The sequence below is a fragment of the Podarcis pityusensis genome (assembly GCF_964106645.2).
Source record: "Podarcis pityusensis genome assembly, chromosome: 14".
NCBI classification, from domain to species: Eukaryota; Metazoa; Chordata; class Lepidosauria; order Squamata; family Lacertidae; genus Podarcis; species Podarcis pityusensis.
In genome coordinates, this window is record NC_138039.1 from 53,470,708 (window position 1) to 53,493,762 (window position 23,055).

Genomic DNA, 23,055 nt, shown 5'->3' on the forward strand with positions numbered 1-23,055 from the left:
GGAGGACATGAATTCCTAGGGAAGCAAGATCCTGTTTACTTGCACGCAAGTGCCAGGAGGAAAGGGAAAGGACAGCAGGAAAGCAGTGAGTCCCAGCAGCTTCTCAGCACATGGTTTAAAAGCGGGAGGGGGGCAGTAGACAGAGAGGCCCCTTCCCACCCTCTGGTGTCTTATGTGGGCATATGCCTGGCCTGCCTTCCCAAAAGGCAAATGCTCTTGCTGTCTTCCTTGGGAGGAAATGAATGGCGGATGGTGAATAAGGTCAGCATTACAGTGCATCCCATCTGTAGTAATGCTGGGCCACACCCACCTTCCCCACCTGTCCTACAATCCAGCGGGACCCGGCTAGGAGACGGAAGGTGGTGCCACAGCATTTACTTTTTCAGGACAAAACACAACAGAAGGGGTAGTTGCTGCCACCACTCCCTTGTCCGGGGATAGCCCAAAAGATTAACACAAGGGAGAAGGTTACTCTTCCTTGTTACCGGCTGCCCCCACCCTGCATTGCTTTACCACAAATCGCAGGCAGAATTCAACAGGTTCAGTAGGTGGCTAAGTGGTCAGACTTTGGATTCAAACTTTCCCCAGAAAGGCACACAGAACAAAATAGGAAAATCTTTTTTTAAAAGTTATTTAAAAAACAAGATTAAACATACTTAAAAGTGGAGGCACATCTCTTATGTGGTTCAGACAAGAAAATAACAACATTGTAAAGCATCGCTAGCTAAACGTACCGTATTCTTCGCTCTATAGGACACACTTTTTCCCCTTCAAAAATGAAGGGGAATGTGTGCGCCCTATGGAGCGAAAGCAGGCTCCCTGGCTTCAGCGATAGCAACGCGAAGCCTCCAAAGCCTGCGCTCCGGAGGCTTCGCGTTGCTTTCGCTGAAGCCAGGAGAGTCTGGTCTTTGAGGCTGGCGGTGGGGGAAAGCAGCGCTTCCCCCCACCGCCAGCCCCACAGGCTCGGGGGACAGCAGGAAGGCGCGCGACGCCTTCGCACTACTCCCTGAACTGGTTTGGAGGCTGGCAGTAGGGGAAAGCAGCGCTGCCCCCCACCGCCAGCCCCACAGGCTCAGGGGGCAGCGGGAAGGCGTGCAACGCCTTCGTGCTGCTCCCGGACCTGGTTTGGAGGCTGGCGGTGGGGGAACGCAGCGCTCGGTCAAAAAGCCCACAGGAGCCGCATGCTCTTTAAAGGGTGCGCGGCTCCTGTGGGCTTTTGCGGGAGATGGGGGAATTCCCCCACTTCCCGCAAAAGCAAGCAGAAGCCACACGTTCTTTAAAGGCTGTGCGGCTTCTGTGGGCTTTTCTACGAGGTGGGGGATTTCCCCCACCTCGCAGAAAAGCCCGCAGGAGCCGTGCAGCCTTTAAAGAGCGTGCTGCTCTTAGGGGCTTTTCCCCAAGGAGGGAGAAGGGACTGACTGGCTGAGTCAGTCCCTTTTCCTTCCTGTGGGCTTTTATGGGAGATGGGGGAATTCCCCCACCTCCCGCAATAGCAGGGAAAAGGTCTGGGAGAAGTGCACAGGCTGCGTGCAGCCTGTCCGCTGCTCCCAGAGCTGGGGGGGGGGGGATCATATTTTTTTCCTTGATTTCCCCCTCTGAAAACTAGGGGTGCCCTATGGTCAGGTGCGCCCTATAGAGTGAAAAATACGGTACTTACAAAACGAGAACACAAGAAAAGTTAAGACAGTTCGTAAAGTTCTCGGCTGAATCCGCATCTCAAGAAGACAACAGGAATTCTTCATCACAAAGAACACACATATAAATGACGACTGCCAACAAGATGGTGAATCTGGCGGATGGATGTTGCCTGCTTGCCGGCTCCTTTCCTAAGGTTTTTATCCTTAAAACCCCACATGTAATCAGACCCCCAAGGACCAATCAGAATTTCTAATTAATTCAAAATTTACCAATGGTCACCGAGTTGGATAATAACTCAGCTTGTTTGTACTCAAAACCTTGGGATCAAAGGGTTCCTCCCAAACTTCTCAGAGACACAGCAGATCCTCCTTTCTCCTGTAATGAGGCTTGATAGCCCTTATTCACACAGGGACAGCTCTTAGTAACCAGGTGTTAAATCACCACTAATCAACTGGAAGTTTTCCTTCCTGCAGATGCATGAGATAAGTATTCACACTCCCAGAGCCAGTTAGTCTACAGTTTTAAAGCAACAGACATATATTTCCCATAAATCATTTGGCCTTTGGTTTTCCCACAGTGCTTTTCTTCAGCTTGACCAAAGTTTGCCTACTGAAAGTTCCTAACTTCACTACACCATATTTTATTATAATTACAGTATTCACTTATCACCTGCCCTTCACCCTACTGCCCAGGGTCTGCTGCAGCATTAAAACACAATATTAAAAACAGGAACACCATTTCAGATAAAATCATAGTGGACTTTGCTACCAAACTCTGCTATTTTGTCCTCACCCACAACCACTTCAAATTTGGAGATGACCTGTTCCTCCAGATCAGCAGCACAGCAATGGGCACCCGCATGGCCCCCCAGTATGCCAACAGCTTCATGGCGGATTTGGAACAACGCTTCCTAAACTCCTACCCACTCAAACCTCTCTTGTACCTATGATACATTGACAATTTTTTTATTATCTGGACACATGGTCAGCAGACCCTGGACACCTTCCACCAGACATTCAGTGACCTGGTCTATGCAAGAAATATATTTTCTGGACACTACTATAAAAATACAGGATGGGTGCATAGACACCACCTTATACTGAAAACCAACTGACCGACAAACATATCTAATAATAATAATAATAATTTATTATTTGTACCCCGCCCATCTGGCTGGGTTTCCCCAGCCACTCTGGGCGGCTTCCATAGAAACAAAAAATACAGTAAAATATCACAGATTAAAAGCTTCCCTAAACAGGGCTGCCTTAAGATGCCTTCTAAATGTCAGGTAGTTATTTATCGCTTTGACATCTGATGGGAGGGCGTTCCACAGGGTGGGCGCCACTACCGAGAAGGCCCTCTGCCTGGTTCCCTGTAGCTTTGCTTCTCACAATGAGGGAACCGCCAGAAGGCCCTCGGCGCTGGACCTCAGCGTCCGGGCAGAACGATGGGGGTGGAGACGCTCCTTCAGGTATACTGGGCCGAGGCCGTTTAGGGCTTTAAAGGTCAACACCAACACTTTGAATTGTGCTCGGAAACGTACTGGGAGCCAATGTAGGTCTTTCAAGACCGGTGTTATGTGGTCTCGGCGGCCGCCCCCAGTCACCAGTCTAGCTGCTGCATTCTGGATTAATTGTAGTTTCCGGGTCACCTTCAAAGGTAGCCCCACGTAGAGCGCATTGCAGTAGTCCAAGCGGGAGATAACTAGAGCATGCACCACTCTGGCGAGACAGTCCGCGGGCAGGTAGGGTCTCAGCCTGCGTACCAGGTGGAGTTGGTAGACAGCTGCCCTGGATACAGAATTGACCTGCGCCTCCATGGACAGCTGTGAGTCCAAAATGACTCCCAGGCTGCGCACCTGGTCCTTCAGGGGCACAGTTACCCTATTCAGGACCAGGGAGTCCTCCACACCAGCCCACCCCCTGTCCCCCAAAAACAATACTTCTGTCTTGTCAGGATTCAACTTCAATCCATTAGCCGCCATCCATCCTCCAACCGCCTCCATGCACTCACACAGGACCTTCACCGCCTTCACTGGTTCTGATTTGAAAGAGAGGTAGAGCTGGGCATCATCTGCATATTGATGGACACCCAGTCCAAATCCCCTGATGATCTCTCCCAGCGGCTTCATATAGATGTTAAAAAGCATGGGGGAGAGGACGGAACCCTGAGGCACCCCACAAGTGAGGGCCCAGGGGTCCGAACACTCATCCCCCACCACCACTTTCTGAACACGGCCCAGGAGGAAGGAGCGAAACCACTGTATAACAGTGCCCCCAGCTCCCAGCCCCTCTAGACGGTCCAGAAGGATGTTATGATCGATTGTATCAAAGGCCGCTGAGAGATCCAGCAGAACCAGGAAACAACTCTCACCTTTGTCCCTAGCTCGCCGGAGATCATCAACCAGCGCGACCAAGGCAGTTTCAGTCCCATGGTGAGGCCTGAATCCCGATTGGAAGGGATCCAAATGGTCCGCATCCTCCAGGCGTGCCTGGAGTTGTTCAGCAACCACGCGCTCAATCACCTTGCCCAAGAATGGAAGATTTGAGACTGGGCGATAGTTGGCCATACTGGCCGGGTCTAAAGATGGTTTTTTAAGAAGCGGCTTAATGACCGCCTCTTTCAGCGGATCTGGGAATGTTCCCTCACAGAGAGAGGCATTCACCACCCCGCAGAGCCCATCGCCCAGCCCTTCCCGGCTTGCTTTTATTAGCCAGGATGGGCAAGGATCAAGGAGACAGGTAGTTGCTTTCACGCGTCCAAGCAGCCTGTCCACATCCTCGGGGGTAACGGATTGAAATTGATTCCATGCAACTTGACCAGACAGGGCTCTAGCACTCTCCCGCCCCAGCCCTGCTCCCACGGTGGTGTCTAGCTCCTTCCGAATATGAGTGATTTTATCTGCAAAAAACTTTGCAAAATCGTTGCAGGAGATCTTGGGGCCTTTACAATGCCCCGGTGGTAAAGGTGGTTCCGTTAAATTGCAAACCACCTGAAAGAGTCTCCTGCTACTATTTTCTGCAGATGCAATAGAGGCGGTGAAGAAACTCTTCTTCGCCGTCGCTATCGCCACTTGGTAGGCTCGACGTTGAGCTCTAACCTGTGTCCGGTCAGATTCGGAGTGAGTTTTCTGCCACCGACGCTCTAGCCGTCTCAGCGATTGTTTCATCACCCTCAGCTCCGAAGAAAACCACGGGGCTGTCCGGGCTCCATGCAATCGGAGAGGGCGCTTCGGAGCCAGACAGTCGATAGCCCTGGTTAACTCCGCATTCCAGCGGGCCACCAGGGAATCAGCTGAAAGGCCATCAACATGGGCTAAAGCATCCCCTACCACTCTCTGGAAATCATTTGGATCCATTAAGTGGCGGGGGCGGACCATCCAAATCGGTCCCACCTCCCTGCAGAGGGGAAGGGTCGCGGAGAAGTCCAGTTGCACCAGGAAGTGATCTGACCATGGCACTTCTTTTGTTTCACTTTTACTTAGTGTCAGATCACCCACGTCACTAGAGGTGAACACCAGGTCTAAGGCATGTCCATGACTATGAGTTGGGCCAAACTTATTCAGGGACAGCCCCATGGAGGCCATGCTTTCCACGAAGTCCCGAGCGGCCCCTTGTAAGGTCGTGTCGGCATGGATGTTAAAATCCCCTAGGACAACCAAACTAGGTATCTCCAGGAGAAAATCCGCCACGACCTGAAGCAGCTCGGACAGGGAATCCTTGGTGCAGCGGGGAGGTCGGTACACCAAAAGGAATCCTGTACTGCCCCTATTGCCCAACTTCCAGAACATGCACTCAGAGAACTGGATCTTCCCAGTAGGACGCCCGGTGCAAGCTAGTGACTTCCTAAAAATTACTGCAACCCCCCCTCCCCGCCCACATGACCTGGGTTGCTGTGCGTAAGAGAAACCTGGTGGGCAAGCAGCGGCAAGGACAGGCCCATCTGCTTCCTCCAACCAGGTCTCCATCACACATGCCAGGTCAAATCCTCCATCCACAATCAAGTCGTGGATGGCAGTGGTTTTATTCATCATTGACCTGGCATTGGACAGCAACACTTTCAGGTCATGTGGGTTTCCATCCGGTCAAGGCCAGACCCGGAGACAGGGATAGTCTTCAAACAACGACTAAACCTGCCTCCTCGGTAATGACATGGTCTGGTCTTAGCGTAACTCCGCCTCCTGCCCATGATCACCGAGATCGGATGTCCCAGTGCTTCCCCCCCTGTGGAACTTGTCCCAGCCATCGTGTTGGCTGGGGAGCCACTCCCAGGCAGCCCTGATCCCGCCCCTTAAAAACAAAACACAAACAATACAGAACCAATAAAACAACAACAACAAAAAAGAACAGAACAATTATACTAAAATTAATCCCCAACCAACTATCCATCCCACCCACCCACCCCCAACAAAGGAAAAAAGGAAAAAAAGGAATAAAAATTGAAATTGCCACCGACTGCATGAGGACATTATAAGACACATTAACCGCCTGGAACGGTGTCATGTGTCATGTGAAGCTACATGCTTCCAGCTACCATCCCAAACATACCAAACAATCAATTGTATATAGCCAGGCTCTATGATACAGCTGCATCTGTTCCAACTCTACAGACACGGATTCTCACCTAAGAGATCTACAGCAAACCTTTTTGGAACTAAAATACCCGCCTGATGAAGTCGAACAGATTTGTTGAACAGATTAAAAAAAAGCCAGACTGAAAGCTAGAGAGAACTCGCTGCAAGACAGACCCAAAAGAGAAAATAACAGAACTCCACTAGTCATCACATACAGCTCCCAAGTTAAAACAGTTCAACTCATCATCAGAGATTTGCAACCTCTCCTAGACAACAACAGTTCTCTTTCTCAAGCTCTGGGAGGAAAGACCTTTCATTGCCTACAGACAGCCACCCAATCTTAAACAACTCCTCACCCACAATAATACAGCAACCAGGCTTAACATGGACACTGGTACCAGAGCCTGCAATAAACCTAGATGCCAACTTTGCTGCCACATAAACCCAGACAACACCATTACTGGACCCAACAACATCAAACATACCATCTCAGGACTATTTACTTGCTCATCTTCCAACATTGCGTATGCCACCAAATGCCAGCACGCCCTACATGCCCTATATTGGACAAACAGGCCAAACCCTAACCAAATCTGACACCAGGAATCACAAGACAGAGAAGCCAGTAGGAGAACACTTCAACCTCCCAGGACATTCAATACAGGAACTCAAAGCAGCTGTCTTATTATAAAATAATTTCGGAAATAGACTTGAAAGAGAAGTTACTGAATTACAACTTATTACTAAACATGGACCATAAAGAAGGCTAATCGCCAAAGAATTGATGCTTTTGAATTATGGTGCTGGAGGAGACTCTTGAGAGTCCCATGGACTGTAAGAAGATCAAACATATCCATTCTTCAGGAAATCAGCCCTGAGTGCTCACTGGAAGGACAGATCGTGAAGCTGAGACTCCAAGACTTTGGCCACCTCATGAAAAGAGAAGACTCCCTGGAAAAGACCCTGATGCTGGGAAAGATTGAGGGCACAGGGAGAAGGGGACGACAGAGGACGAGATGGTTGGACAGTGTTTCTCCAAGCTACAAACATGAGTCTGACCAAACTGCAGGAGGCAGTGGAAGACAGGAGTGCCTGGCGTGCTCTGGTCCATGGGGTCACGAACAGTCGGACACGACTAAACGACTAAACAACAACAACTAAACATGGGTGGCACTGTGGTCTAAACCACAGAGCCTAGGGCTTGCTGATCAGAAGGTCAGCAGTTCGAATCCCCGCGATGGAGTGAGCTCCTGTTGTTCGGTCCCAGCTCCTAGCAGTTCAAAAGCACGTCAAAGTGCAAGTAGATAAATAGGTACTGCTCCGGTGGGAAGGTAAACGGCATTTCCATGCGCTGTCTGGTGACTTCTGTTTCAGTGTATCTCAAGAAGTGTGCATGCACACGAAAGCTTTTACCCAGAACAAACTTAGTTGTTCTCTAAGGTGCTGCTGGACAATTTTTTAATTTAGTATTATTAAAACAGTTTAAAAGAACAACTTGAAGCCATAAAAGTAAGGCCTGTCCTCAGGTGCCCAAGGCCAGGGTGAGAAGCCGTCTGCAGCATCCTCCAGAATCTGTCGCTGTGAAGGCACCAGACTCACTTCTGTGGGTCCCACAGTTCAGGGGCCACCACAGAGAAGGCCCTTTCCCAGCCCGCTCCCACTCCCTGGAGCCAGTGAGGGTGGGAGAATTCACCACCCCTGGGAGAGCAAGCCTATGCGTTCAGTGGGCTTTTGGGGTATTGCAGGATTGTATTTCAGACCTCTTCTATATCATATTCTCTTCTCTGCCATTCTTCTCCTAGGACAGGGCTGGGGAACCTCTGGCCTTCCAGATGGTTGTGGCCTCCCATCAGCCCAAGCCAGCATGCTTAGTGGTCAGGGAGGATGGGAATTCTGGTCCAGCAACATCTGAAGCAGTTCCCCACCCATCTAAGGTTGACAGTTTGTAAAGAAGGGCAGGACGTGGGTATTTCCAACCACATATTCTCTTGGCATCTTGCTAATGTAAACAGTGACATGCTGGTGAATTAATAGAATTAATAGAGGTAGAGGGTATCCTAGTGGCCATCCAGTCTGGCCCCTTTCTTCAATGCAGGAATCCTGCAACTGCAGCATCCCAGACACGAGGCCATCCAGCCAAGGAGAGGCTCCCCAACCCTGACTGTTAGGAGCTGGATTGGTCTTACTCCCAGGTAAGTAGGGTTAGGGGTAGGATCATTGCTTTTACAATGGTGCAGTTGGGTAAGCCTAAGCTCTGGGTTTGATGGGGTGTATCCAAATACCTTAGATCATGATACCCATTTATGCCAATGGGCCTATTCTAAGTACAACTAGCATTGGATGCAGCCCAATGAACTTAGATGGTGGCTTTTCAACTGTGATCTGTGTTATGTCAGCTCCCAGCCCTGCTGCCTTTGTGGGGGCTTTTCTACCCCTGCTGCCACCTGGGGCAGGGGCCTGCCCCAAAGTCCTATACTCAGGAAAGACCAGGAGGCAGGAAAAGTCATGGTTTCCTGAAGTGAGGCAACATTCTGTTGGCACATGGGAAGCGTCGAGAGTATGCAGAATCTTGCTGAATCTTTTTGTCTAGACACTTATTTTTGACATTTAGCTGCTTATTTTTGGAATAGTTTCATTTTGTTCTCCTTCAGACTGGCGGAGGAAGGATTTGAGGAGCAAATTAAGCTTGTCTACGTAGGGATTTGGGGGCTGGATTAATTTGGAATTGGTCTGATTATCTGCTTTCTGTTCACTGAAAAAACCCCAAGTCCCTGTGAAGATAACAAGAGTTGGAATAAAGACAGGCAAGATTCAATCCAGAGAAGATTTGGCTGAAGAAAGTAGCTGGAGAGGAGAGCCTAATGCCCAAGAATTTTTAACCAGGTCAGGAAGGGTGTTGCCCCAAATGAGACTGAAGGGCAGCCAAGATTGGGCAGAACATCCTCCACGGAAGAAAATAAGGACGTCCTCCTGGCACTCCTGTTCCCACACCAAGGATCACTCTGCAAGCCCCATTCTCTTCACAGTTAAACCTAATTGAAGGCTTGGTGGCTTTGCTGTGCCTCCACAATGGAAGGCAGACAGGCTTCTGAACCCCAGGTGCTGGAAGCCGCAGGAGGGGAGAGTTGCTCTGGTGCTCAGATCCCGCTTGCGGGTTTCCTTTGGAGGCATCTGGCTGGCCCCTGTGAGAACAGGCGAGTGGACAAGGTGGGGCATCCACAAGACTGCATCATAAGATGGCAATCTTTTCTTATTTGTGAGTTAAGTACTTGGGAATAAGTACCATCAAACTCAGAGGATCGTGCTGCACAGTTACCTGGTTTGCAGTCTTCAAAATCTAACTACCTAATACCAATAATTTCGAGACAGAATAAATTCGCTGGTGCAAATGCAGATGCCATGGCAATAGTGGCACAAGTTTTGCAAGCAGATGTGAACGGGTGCATGCAGTGAGAAAGTACAAAACCCAATCAGTACATTGCAAATGACAGCAGGTGGCCTGGTTTCTGCACTCTTCCAATGCTATCCCTTCTTTTTGTGCCCAGAAGATGCGGTTTTATGCCTGAGTAAGTCCGAAGGGTGGCCCCTGTGCAGCAGCGAGAGCAGAAGGCAGTCCGCTGTGCCTGCCTCGTGTATTAGGCAGTCCATCTGAATTATTTATTGCCAAAAACTGGGTTATTTCTTCATTTGCATTACCGTGAGGTGGCAGCTGGATAGTGAGGACTCTTGGCTTCATTCTTTATAGATTCAGAATCTTGCGAACACGAGGAGAGTCCTGCTGAAGTCCGTAGTGGCTAACGGGGTGCCTCTTGCTTGCTTGGGGGCTGGCCCAAGACAGCTTGGCAGATTCTATGATTTTGTTGCCTGAAGCAAAGGATAAGATGGTGCCTTCCTCTCCTTCTGCATGCATCTTCTTACGAGACCAGCAGTTAAATTTTATTTGTGATTATGGGGCAACATCTTCCACTGTACCTGAGGGTTGCAGACTTGCTTAGGGGCCCCAGAGCAAGCTACTTGAGGAGACCCTGGGAAAATGGAGATGGCTACGGCCCCCAGATTCTCATTCTGTCTAATGGTAGTGCCAGCCTTGTTCTTGGCCTTGTCTTATACCAATAGTCCTTTTCACTCGGGTGGCATTGATGTTAGCCAGCCTTCCAAGCTTGGTGGTTGAATCTCCCCCCAGTTATAAGTCATGGTAATCTGAGCAAATAAAGAACCATCTCCCTATCTCATGCTGGAACTGCTTCTTTAATATACCCCAAAAGAGCATGAGAGATGTTTCCTGTAAGAGCTTCATCCATTTCCATATATCTGGTGATATTTCTGGGCTGTGTGTGCTTAAAGAAATACTAGAAAATATATTGGCATGCTCACCCCACTTCTCCTAGCTAGCTAGGAGATTAATTAATCAATTAACTGCTTGATTGTAAAAAAACAAAAAAAGCAGTTTACAGAAAAGATATGTTTGAGCAGACCACATATAGGATTCCACTGTTAGTAAACTTTAGATCAACCACAGTTTTCTAGTTTAGATGCAACAGGAAACTATAGTTAACTGTAGCTTCCTGGCTTTTTTGCTTGCGTGGGCAAATGCACAAAGCTTGTTTATATCAAAGGTTATTGATATGACAATCCAAATGTGGCCCCTCTCTGACTTTCCCAGTCTGTCTTGCTTGAGGTCAAACTGCACTTTTAATTATTTATTTCCACACTTAAGAACTAGATTGCATCATGCTTAGCTTGGAGAAGGGGGACAGTGATTTTAAGGAAGATATAAGGAAGTCAAGAAGTCAAAGCAAGATCAGAACACAGAGCAGTCATTTTGCAACCTTCTGGTTCCAAAATTAACTTAAGCCAACAAGAAACCCTGACCTGTTAAGGCCATGGTAAATATTGTGGTAATCATTACTACCTTGGAATGTGAGACAGTTTATTTGAGATGGTTAGGTAGAACTGAAATGGTTTGCATTAGCGTAAAATAAGAATCAGGACGACTGAGAGCAGGTTTAGGCACCAGTAAAAATAAAAATAAAAAAATGGGCCCCTCAGCAAGGGCGGAATGGCTAATTTTTTTTTTTTTTACAAGGCTATAAAATAAATGTGCAATTTTATTTTTATGTTAAGAATAGATATGATAATATTTGTACTTGTTGAGAATATTAAGATCCTAATGACTAATATCAATAATATCAACACCCCCATGATTGTAGTCAAACAAACCTTATACTTTAAATGTTAAACTTGTACATGTAACACAACACAATGTGCACTATACAACTTTGTTGCATTTGCACAGTGTTCACTTAGAAAAACATACAAATGCAACTGTGCATAGTAAGATGTGTCTGGGCTGTCACACTGTCAAAGTGCAGAATCAAATATCTGTATAGAGTTGAAAATGCTTGGTTCACAGCACAAGTTTACAAGAATGTTACTCAGGATTGTGCATGCATTGGACATTAACTGTATATTCTGTTGAGAATTACATAAAACATGCCAGATAGTCAGGCACCAGAAAATTGTACCAGGTCCCCACACCCCGCTCTCATTGGCCCTGATAAAAATGTGCCAGGTATCCACTTGCAATGTTTCTCAACCTTGGGTCCCCAGCTGTTGCTGGACTACAACTCCCATCATCCCTAGCTAGCAGGACCAGTGGTAGGAGATGATGAGAGTTGTCGTCCAACAACAGTTGGGGACCCAAATTTGAGAAACGCTGATAGAGGGATTAATACCCAGTTTATTCTGCAGCCACTGAGCGTGCTCAGTCCTCATTGGACTGTTTTCAGACTGTGTTCTCATTTCTGCTTCTGTAAACCTCAGATTTCCCTTGGGCCTGGGTGTTCACCAGTTTTGTTGAATTAATTAAACTAAATAGCTTTAATTGGATTTTGAATAAATGTGCAATTAATTGTTACTGGTCTGAATTTTACTGTGTTAATATCTTCCTTAGTGGGTCATGCAAACTGCTATTCTGAATGATGCTTTTATAGGGTTTGATAGGGGGCACTGGGGATGAACCAAAGGGGTGGGGGGGTCGCCCAAAATGAAGTTGGGAACCACTGGTTTAAAATAACTGTGCATTCATAAAATCACATCCAAAGCAAACGGTGCCTTTTAAAAGGGGAGACCGAGGATTATGAGTGGGGTACCCTCCATCTAATGGTGTTGCCTTTGCCTGCTGTCTCTCTCTGCCCCGCTCCCCCCGGGCAGGTGCCTTTGCCAAGGTGAAGGAGAGCCAGAGGATGAGCGACGAGGGGAAGATGGACCAGGAGGAGGCAGACGGGATCCGCAAGCGCTGCCGCGTGGTGGGCTTTGCCTTGCAGGCGGAGATGAACCATTTCCACGAGAGGCGCATCTTGGACTTCAAGAGGATGATGCAGTCATACCTCAAGCAACAGATCATCTTCTACCAGAGAGTCAGTCAGCAGCTGGAGAAGACCTTGCGGATGTATGACAGCCTCTAGTACCTCCTGGCTCTCATTTGCCTGGCAGGAGGATGAGCTGGGCTTGCATTTTCCTCTGTGCCTGGACAAGAGTACATCTGGGCATGAGAAGTGTGCCTTCCTACCATACAGCCAGGCTTGTACTTTTAAGGGGGTTTAGGAATGGGAGGGTGAGGTGGAGGCCTCATTGCCAGGTGGACGTGGGTGCCTTCAAGGCCCCTCAGTATGCACACAATCAAAAAGGGAAGCTTGCAGCACCAGCAACCCAACTCCATGTTGTAGCTTCTCTCTTCGTCCGAACTGAACGGAGAGGCAAAACGGCATTCCAGCGAACACACCATCCTGTCTTCCTCTGCTCAGGGTTTGCTGGCTTCCCAATCTGCATTGTTTACAGAGGAAGTGAGAAAATATGTTTTGTAGACGAATTGGAAACAGAACTTTTGTCATCTTGGAGTTTATTATTTGTTTTCTGCTGCTTCTCAGGCTTGATCTTCTAGAGTTTTCTCATCCTAATTGTGCCCAGTTCCCCACTGAATTGGTGAATGAGATCAGGGTTGTTTGCTGCTTATCACAACAGTACTTTCTAGATAGGTTGTGGTGAGCTTAAATAAGTGTTTTTTTTAAAGGCAGAGGGATTGGAATGTAAATTTTGGTGCAACAGAATGGATCTTTTTGGGAAATCACACAAACACACAAGGTATCAGCACCTTTGTATTTTTTTTCTAAACTGTCCACAGAGATAACTACAGGATTATTATTTTTTGTATTCTAAAATCAAAACAATACTTGGGAACCACAATTTTTATGTTCTGCTTGGTTTGTTACTTAAAGTGTATTTTGGGGCAAAATTCAAAGGGTCTGTTGTATCGTCATTAATTAGTTTTTAAAAATGGGTGCAGGAGCTTTTGTTTATGGTGAACTGGGGCAAAGGATGGTCTGAAAAAGGCTCAGACATGTTGACATGCTGCGTTGCCTTGGCAGAGGGAGGCCGCACGGGGGGGGGGGGGAATCCCATTTGACTCTTTGTACTCAGGCTAGTGATATGAAAGGGTGGGTGGCCCCTATTTCTATCCTGCTCTTCCCCCTCACTTCCCAGGAGCTGCCAGCCTGTGGCTGGAAATGCAACCAGCACAAGCCCTGGCTGAGGAGCCTTTGCTCATAGCCTGGGGACGAGACTCGCTCTTGACATCTTGAAGATCATAACGCACTCCCTGAACTCGGGATGTTGAGCCCATTCTGGACAAGCTCCCGAGGGCCACATTTCAGGGGTGGGCGGAGCCAAAGGCAACAGTGGGCAGAGGAAACATGAGGCTGGTTTCTACACACTCCTCTTTTATCCTCCACCCAAAGAAGTAAGAGGCAACATGGGAGTTCCAGGATGCAATACATGCAGGAAGGCGGGGGGGGGGGCTAAGAGAAGGGGGCAGGGCTGGGGAGAATCCCATGTGTCAGATAAGTTCCCCACCCACATCAAAGCATGCACATTGATGCACAGGGATTACATGACCCTTTGATTCCCTTCCAACTCTGTATAATTCTATGATTCTGTGAACTTTTTCAGGGTTCCTGAGAGCATGAAATGAGCTGGAGACACACAGTCTGATCTGAGCTTCAGCCGAACACCATGCATGCCTCTCCCTGCCCCCATGTCATCAATGCACATTCTACAGCTTCTAAGAGGCACTTGGACATACTGAAATGCCTTGTAATGAGAAAGGCTTTTGGTCCCTGTGGCCCAGTATTGTGGACTCTGATTGGTAGGGTCTCCATAAGGGCAGTAGCTCCGTGGTGGAGTGTCTGCCTTGCCTGTCCAAGGTGCCAGGTTCAATCTCCAGCATCTCCAGGTTGGACCAAGGATGCCTCCTGTCAGAAACCCTGGAGAGCTGCTGCCAATCAGTGTTGACAATATTGAGCTAGATAGACCAATGGCCTGACTTGGTATAAGGCCATTTCGTATATTCTCATTAAAGAGTGGTCATTTCCAGCTGTCCCACTTGAGAGCCATCTAACTCGGAGAGCCTTTGGCCTTGACAGTGCCTGGGGCTGATGGATTTGAGAGTCACAGGTTCGCTGTCCAGATGTGCTTGGACTCAAATCCATCAGTCCCAGCCAGCATGACCAGGGATGACAGGAGTTGTAATTCAGCAGTTACTGGAAGGCTGCAGGTTAGCCACCCCTGTTCTAACTGCAAATGATTGAACCTGGGGCTCTGCATGCTTATTTGTGTTTATATGTGCTTTATTGCCAGGCCAGATGGTACTCCTGTAACCACCTTTTGCATTTCCTGTGGCTCACCAAGCATAGTCATGCATATTCAAGTGTGTGTTTTCTCACCCTTGCAGAAGCTGTTGCAGCATCTGAATCCTCCCCAAATGTGGATTCTGAGCAGGTGTGGTCAGTAAGAAAGTGGGAGGGGCAGAGAGGGGTGGGGGAAAAGAGGACATATTTGCAAATACTTTGGAAAGGGGAAACAGAGGCAGATAGGTATGTCTGTGTCAACCTTGATTAGCAAGCCTGGACTTGACATGAAGAGATTTCAGAACGGAAAGGATTTGGCAGCAGTGATGGGAGGCCTCTGGCCAGATAGGGGTGCCCTGCAGTCACACCCAGCCGATGAACCAGAGATTCACCTTCCTCACTGCAGTGGATTGGGAAGCAGGTCCTTGCTGCGGGAACAATGATGTCGAAGTTAAGGAGTGTCCCTGTTTTCATTTGCAAAAAGTTGAAAGTCCGAGTCACATGGGCAGGTGGGGTGGGAGTGGGCAAATGCAGGAAAGGGAGCAACGACAGGAGCAAAGAGCTACGGATGGAGCGTGACCTCTTGTTATTCAAAGCTACTTCACAATTGTGCCTACAAGACAGGATTCTGAGAAGAGGGGTGGATGTCCATGTCCGTAGGTATAAATTGCTTCCAGGCAGGCGCCTTTCCTTGGCTGATTGGGAGGATGTCAAAGTTAGTGGAGTTAGTTACTGTCAACACTTGCTGGCTGATAGATTGGCCTGGTGCGTGGGCTTTGTTTTCTCAGGGAAATATTGAGAATAAATTACAGCATAGAAAGGAAACCAGGCCTGGCTTGGACTTACTCCAGAGTTTCTCGCGGTACCAGAATGTTGTTTTAAGCCTTGAGTCAGTAACTCCTGCTGCTGAAAAATGCAGAGAAGCAACAAGTAATTTGCTTACCGATGTTCTTATGTCAGCATTGTGATTTTCATGTCATTTTCATAAACCAGGCAGACCCAATGTGCACCAGTTCTGCAACATGAATTTCCTGTCCCAGTCAAAATACCACACAGCCCTGGCACAGTGCTTATGCCTAGACCTCTGACGCATGAGGCCTCTGGAACAACAAGCTTCCTTCTACTTGTGCTCCTGTTTCAGATCATTTAGCCCGTTCCGAAAGAAGAGTTTCAAACTTCTGTAATCATGAGAACTAGACACTTAAGCCAGCAAACAAACCTCAGATCGTCTCGCACACTTTGATTGCACACTTTGGATTCTAAGACAGTGATGGGCAGCCTCTGGCAGAGGCAGATTTAGGTTCAGTTGCACTGGGCACAGAATCTCATGGGGCCACAATTATGATGTAGAATGGAAGACTAGAGGCTGGGGTGCCAAATTTTGGCATCGCACACACGGCACCACTGAAATTTGAGACCCTGAGGTCTGCCACTGCCCATGGCTCTTTGGATGTTGCTGCAATGCAACACCCATCATCCCTCACAAATGTTCCTGGGTTGCTCTGCTACTTTTGCCTGGCATGTGGCCCCTGGAAAGTTGTCCAGAAGGCAGTGTGACCCTCAATCTGAACCCCCACCCCATCCCTGGTATAGGATGATGTTGGTCTCCAGGATCCTCAAGTCTGAGCCAGCATGGGCAATGGTCAGGAATGATGGGAGTCCAACAACACGATGGGTATACAGGGTATTCTGTGTTTTTGTTTCATATGTTTATGTTGTGAACGACCCTGTGATCTTCGGATGAAGGGCGGTATACAAATTTAATAAATAATGATGATGACATTAATGATAATATCTGGAGGGCTAGAGTTCTACTGCCCTGATCCAACCAGTCTTCCAATATAGCGTCCCTTACAGAAGTGTGTGTTTCCAGGGGGGATGGATTTCTCAGTGGATTTTTGCTAGCAGCAGCAGGGCAGGACCCTGGCAACATCCCCTTCACCTGCTGCGTTACTAAGTAGCTATGAGGAACTTGACAGCTCCACCTCATATTTTAACCCTGCCAGCTGGAAGGCGGGCAGCCATCTCTGATTATGTTCCCTTCCCTGTCCTCCATATCATCAGACCCAGTTTCTGATACGATGGCTGGGATTTTGAGCTGGGATTCACTAAGTTTCATTCACAGAGGTGGAACTTGCGGCCCTCTGGTGTTGTTGAGCTACAACTTCCAACAGCCCCAGCAAGTGTGACCAGTGGTCAGGGCCAATGGGAGCAACATCCAGCAACATCAGGGGGGCATGCAAGTTGCCCCATATATTCCAGCTCTGCTAACCCTGGAAAGAGAGAGAGAGATGCAGAGCACTGAAGCATCACCTACCCCTGACTACAACACAACAACCACTGCTGCGATTTCACCAAGCAACACGCACACAGTCTCGCTCCAGAGAGGTTGACCTGCTCCAGGTTGGAGTTTGCAGAGGACAAGCTTGGATGGAGTCCAGGGTAGTTTGCAGGAGAACAGGACCGTGGTTAGCTCCCTGCAGAGGTGGCATCTAAGAGCAGAAGAGCAGGTGTTGCTCTGGCAATAGACTACAGGCAACTTCCCACTTACATGGGGGTTACGTTTCTGGCCCCCTGTGCAAAAGTGAAAGCATGTAAAGTGGGGAGCATTCTCTAAACATTCTTTAAAAGTCCTCTGCTACTCTCGTTTCAATCCATATCAAAAAATACTATATCCAAAAATATCCACAACTCAGATTGAAGCTATAGGGCTGGCCAGAGGCCGGAGGATGTGAGGGACAGTGGCTGCTTCACTAGAGGTGCCAGCTTGTGAGGGTGATTGGGGGGGCAATCTCTAGAATCCCAACCATGGGAACTTAGCAACTTCATTTAAGGAAAGATTAGAAAAATTCATGGAGGTGCTATTATAGGCACCTTCAAATATCTGAACAGCTGTCATATGGATGATGGAGCATGCTTGTTTTCTCCTGCTCCGAAGAGTAGGATGGCTTCCTGACCAAACATAAGGAAGAACTCTCCTTCACTAGAGGTTTTTAAGGAGAGGTTGGATGGTCATCTGCCAGGAATTCTTTAGCTGAGATTCTTGCACTACAGGGGGTTGGACTAGATGAGCCTTGGAAGTCCCTTCCAACTCCAAAGTCTGTGATTTGTTCTCCATCCTCCTAGTCCATTTTCCTTCTGTGATGTGTTTTTTTCTTGTGTGTGTGTGTTTTTTTTTTAAATTAAGCCTGAGGGTAAGGACCATTAATAATAAAGCAACGTGTAAGTTGCTGTGGGAGCATTTTGGGGCTTAAGAGTGGGATTAATAGTTGATACAATTAATACAGAGTACAAATAAGTAAATAATAAGGCCATCAGTGGTCTAAATGCTACCTCCAGATTTAAATAACATAAGCACCTAGTAATGTAAGAGGAGCCTGCTGGATCAGGCCAGTGGGACCCTTCTAGTCCAGCATCCTATTCCCACAGTGGCCAACCAGATAGAATTGGAAGGGAAGCCGAGAGTCATTTTGTTCAACCCCAACTCAGAAATCTCCATGAATTTGTCTAATCCTCTACTGCATTTTGTGGGAGTGAGTTCCATGGTTTAACTCTGCACTGTGCACAGAAAAAATTCTTTTATCTGTCCTGAATCTTCCAGCACTCAGAGGGAGCAGGCTCTGGATACCAGTCTGTGGGGACCTCAGGTGAAGAGGGCCGTTGCCCTGACAGGCTTCCCAGAGGCATCAGGTTAGGAAGTGGAAATGTGTTGGATTTGCTTACAGACTCCATGCTGTTGTTGTGCAAGAGGGCTTAACAACTTGTTTGTGCCACATGTTGGAACCAGACGTTCCGAGTCTGCCTGTCCTCCAGCTCCCTCCCTTCAGATCACATTCTTCCTTTCTGACCAGTCTCAGGGAATCAAACACCCTTTCCCTCCCCTCTTGCTTGCAAGGAGAGGCAAGCAGGAGGAAGCCTATTTTCCTCCTCCTCCTCCTCCTCCTCCTGCTGCTGCTAGTGAAAGAAAGTTAAACAATAAGAGATGCAGCTCTGGAGACCTTCTCTTAAGAACCAAAGCAGAGCTTCTGCTGGATCCGGCCAAAGGGGTCCAGCTGGTCCAGCCTCCTGTTCTCACAGCGGCCAACCGGATGCCCCCAAGGAAACCTGGAAGCCGGATTTGAGCACAAGAGCAGCCCTCTCCCCTCCTGTGGTCTCCCTGTTGCTCCAGCTTCAAGACGTAGCGCAGACGCCGACTCACAGAGAGACTCACTGACTGGCCAATGAGCTCAAGAGCCCAGACTGCTGAGCTGATATCCCTTAATCATCTATAGAGGGCACTGGGCTGTTGCCATAGCAACTGGCTTAGTTAACATTGCACCTGCTGGCTTATCTGAGACTGGGGTGATTCGTGTCCATGAAAAAATAGCCCTATCCTCTATGTCCAGCTGCTCCTACATCTCTCTGAGATGTCTGGGATTGAATTTGTGGCCTTTGCACAAAGCAGATGCTCTGTCACTGGGCCATGGGCCTCCCCCCAAGTCTTCCTGGGAAAGGGTCACCAGTGTCCCTGCAGTTTGCGATGGTCTTCCAGTGTCATGCAGGTCACAAAGAGATGTTTCCTATTGGCATATTTTTTTTTTTTAAAAGACCCATGAACAATGGGGTTCCACCAGCTGCTCTGCTGCCTGACCGTATTCCTCCTGGTCTCTTCCTTATCAGGTCTGCTTCCCTCCACCTTATCTGTGATGGCCTGGGAATCTGATTCAGAGGCTGAACCGGAGGAACCCCAGCCTGCACAGGAGTCCCCGCCTCCAGGGCCGGCTGAGCTGGGGCAGGGCCTTGATCCTGAAGCGCCTGCACCTGTGCCGGATCCTCAGGAGCAGGCACCAGGTGAATCAACTCTGGCTCCGGAGGCGATTGAGGACGCATTGCCTACAGGTGTGCCTCTCCCAGCCCTGTCAGGGGAAAGTGAGTCTTCCCCTGGGTCCAGTAACCCACCGGCCTCTCCTGAGCTGCAGAGGCTCAGGGCAGAGAGGCGGAGGGAACTGGTTTCTCCCAGGAGGAGTGCTCGCCTTAAGGCCAGGAGAGGCAGGTCACCTGGGGGCCGGGACCGCCCCTGGCCTCAGAGATGATAAAGGCCAGTCAGCCCGGTCCCAGGTTGCGGGAGCAACGTCGTTGAAGAGCTGTTTCGGCCAGCACCCAGTCCTGTTCCCCCAGAGTTCCTGTCCTTGCCCGGCTCCTCGCTGTGGACCCCGCTTCGCCCATGGAGGACTGTCTGCCGACCCTCAACTCAGGTCCTGGACCTCGCCCCACAGTAACCTCCCCCCTGGACCAGCACATTATCATCAATCTTGCTTTTCTACTGCCGGAGGCTGTCGCTTTGCTGCAAGACAAGTCCCAAGCAGAGCTGGGCTTTTCCATGGAGGTTCCTGTGGAGTCCTTGAGTGGGGAATGTGGAGCCCTCTGGACATTGTTGGACTACAACAAGGGAGGAGGGAGAAATTAAATTACGTTCACTTTTGAAAGTGAACCTGCCAAAATTGTGTTTTCCAAAACAATACGTGAACCAAAACACAACCACCCTGAGAAAGTTTCCAAATTTTGCAGTGCAGTTTTCCAGCCAAGTTCTGTGGGGCATGTTCCCATTTCAGGTCCTGAAACTGAGTGGATTGGGTAGTTGGGTCTTACTTAACACTGGCAGTGAGACAGGATCCTCCATCCTCCTGAGGGCAGAAGGCAGTTAATCTGGTCCTGGTAGGTATTGGGTCGGTTGGGGGGGGGTTCATGTCTGTTAGATGTTCTTGGACCCAGCTAGCACCAGCCCCAGCCAATGGCAGAACCAGCCCAAGACATTTTGGCACCTGAGGCGAACCACAAAATGCCGTCCCCCCCCCCCCCCGGGAAGAAGGAGTGAGGGCAGATCAGAAACAAGGGGAAAGTAAACCTCTGCATCAGGATCTGCTACCCATGTGGATCCTGTCACCTGAGGAGTCACCACAACTTGCCTCATGGGTGGCTGGTCCTAGCCAGTGGGCAGGAATGATGGGAGTTGGACTGTTAGTTCCCTCACTTTCTCATTTTGCAATCTTAAATTCAGTTCTCCACATATTTGCAGCAATGTGCAATTTTTAAAAAATACCCCTTGTGAGTGAGACATGGTCTGAATGCACAAGTGTAGCCATATGTCTGTGGAGCTGTATGTGGGTTTCCTCTTATGTAGGATGGCTTCTGAGCATACCAAGGCTGCCCAGAAATGGCATTTTAATAGGGAATTCCTGGCAAGGTTTAACTGCGGGGTGTGGGTGGGTGTTTTTGTTTTGGTCTCTGTAATGGGAAGGAAAAGGGAACTACCTTCTTGAACCTGAGAGCAGAAGAATAGCCTGCTAGATCCAGCCCAAAGGGGCCCATCTAGTCCAGTCTCCTCTTTTCTCAGTGGCCAACCAGATGCTTGTGGGAAACCTGCAAGCAAGATTCGAGCACAAGAGCAGCCCTCTCTCCTCCTGTGGTTTCCAGCAGCTAGTATTGTGCATGTATGGAATATAAATTCTTCACAAACTAATATTGTGTCAGCCTGTGGTAGAAAAATAGCCAATCTGTTCCCTCACCTTCCTGTTTTTTGTTTTGTTTTTTACATTTCAACCCTGAACCCACTTCACTCCCCCCTCTCAGCCTGGCAGGGCTTTCAAGGAGTGGCTGGCACAGCAATGAGATTGCTCAGATGGCTCCCAATGCCATCATGCGGCTGGAGTAAAACCTGCCTCTGAGGACTCCGTGCTTTCCCTGCCAGCTACAACAGTTGCCAGCCGCTACCGCCATATTCCATGCCTTAACACTGGAGGAAAGGCTCTCCCATGCTGCCAAAATCCAGCTGAAAACCAGCTCAGGCCCAAGATCCCAAATGGAATGCCACCTAGACATCACCAGGAATGGGACACCTGCTGCCAACAGACACTGTATTTTTTGTAAGGGGAGGGGAGGGGGTAATAAACGCAGAGCACTGAGCAAGCCTGCTTCCTTTTAACATTCCTCCCTGTTCTTTGTGGCCTGGCTTTGAAGTATGTGTTTGATTCCGCCCCACCCCCCGTAAGTTCATGCTGTGCTGCAATGACTAAGCAATGCAGGAAAGGAACGAAGGAAGGAAGGAAGGAAGGAAGGGAAGGAAGGGGTGGTGGTTGCATCTTACGGCATTTTTCAGCAATTGTGCTTTATGGAAAAATGGGTTATGCCTACATGGCTGGGTTCAAGAGCTTTGCAGTCCTTGAATTCCACATTGCATTTGGGAAGGAGTTAGTTATTTCTTGCATCATGATCTCCAGGTCCCAGAAGTGAGCTAAACTGAAAGGCAAACTAAAGGCTATTTTTGTTTGCACCACTCTAATTTTTAACCCTGGAACTTTCTCTCCCCCCCCCCACCTTCCTTCTCCGGTAACAGACGTAATGGGTCTGTTAATAATTCAATAAAGCTGACATAGCAGGAGAGAGCTTAAAAGTCCCCATGGCTTTGTGGGAATGTTCAGGGAGGCAAGAGAGGATATATTGTTTAATGATATCCTTCCTAACTTGTGTTAGCTAGTTCTATATCTTAGCAGAGTTTAAACATTCCCCCTTTTTAAATTTGCACAGCAGTTAGCTTGTTGCAGGCTCGTCTGAGCCTCTCTAAATAAGATTCCTTGTAAGATCCCTTCTTGTCCCTCTTAAAAAGAATAGAATCATAGAATCATAGAATCATAGAGTTGGAAGAGACCACAAGGGCCATCGAGTCCAACCCCCTGCCAAGCAGGAAACACCATCAGAGCACTCCTGACATATGGTTGTCAAGCCTCTGCTTAAAGACCTCCAAAGAAGGAGACTCCACCACACTCCTTGGCAGCAAATTCCACTGTCGAACAGCTCTTACTGTCAGGAAGTTCTTCCTAATGTTTAGGTGGAATCTTCTTTCTTGTAGTTTGGATCCATTGCTCCGTGTCCGCTTCTCTGGAGCAGCAGAAAACAACCTTTCTCCCTCCTCTATGTGACATCCTTTTATATATTTGAACATGGCTATCATATCACCCCTTAACCTCCTCTTCTCCAGGCTAAACATGCCCAGCTCCCTTAGCCCTTCCTCATAAGGCATCGTTTCCAGACCTTTGACCTTTTTGGTTGCCCTCCTCTGGACACGTTCCAGTTTGTCAGTGTCCTTCTTGAACTGTGGTGCCCAGAACTGGACACAGTACTCCA

At 48.6% G+C, this 23,055-nt stretch overlaps 1 protein-coding gene across 3 annotated transcripts in view; it reads left to right on the forward strand.

Moving 5' to 3' along the window:
* SNX33 (sorting nexin 33) overlaps positions 1 to 22,537 on the forward strand; it is a 53,223-nt gene extending 30,686 nt beyond the window's left edge. The window contains exons 2-3 of one of the 3 annotated variants that reach the window (XM_080980764.1): positions 8,307 to 8,403; positions 12,425 to 13,511. In XM_080980764.1, coding sequence (XP_080836890.1) covers positions 8,307 to 8,403; positions 12,425 to 12,668 — 341 coding nt within the window. In that variant the 3' untranslated portion in view covers positions 12,669 to 13,511. Of the gene's footprint in view, positions 1 to 8,306; positions 8,404 to 12,424; positions 13,512 to 19,554 lie in introns of those variants that run through there. The other 2 variants (XM_080980763.1, XM_080980765.1) reach the window with 2 other exon arrangements.
* Positions 22,538 to 23,055: the final 518 nt, after the last annotated feature.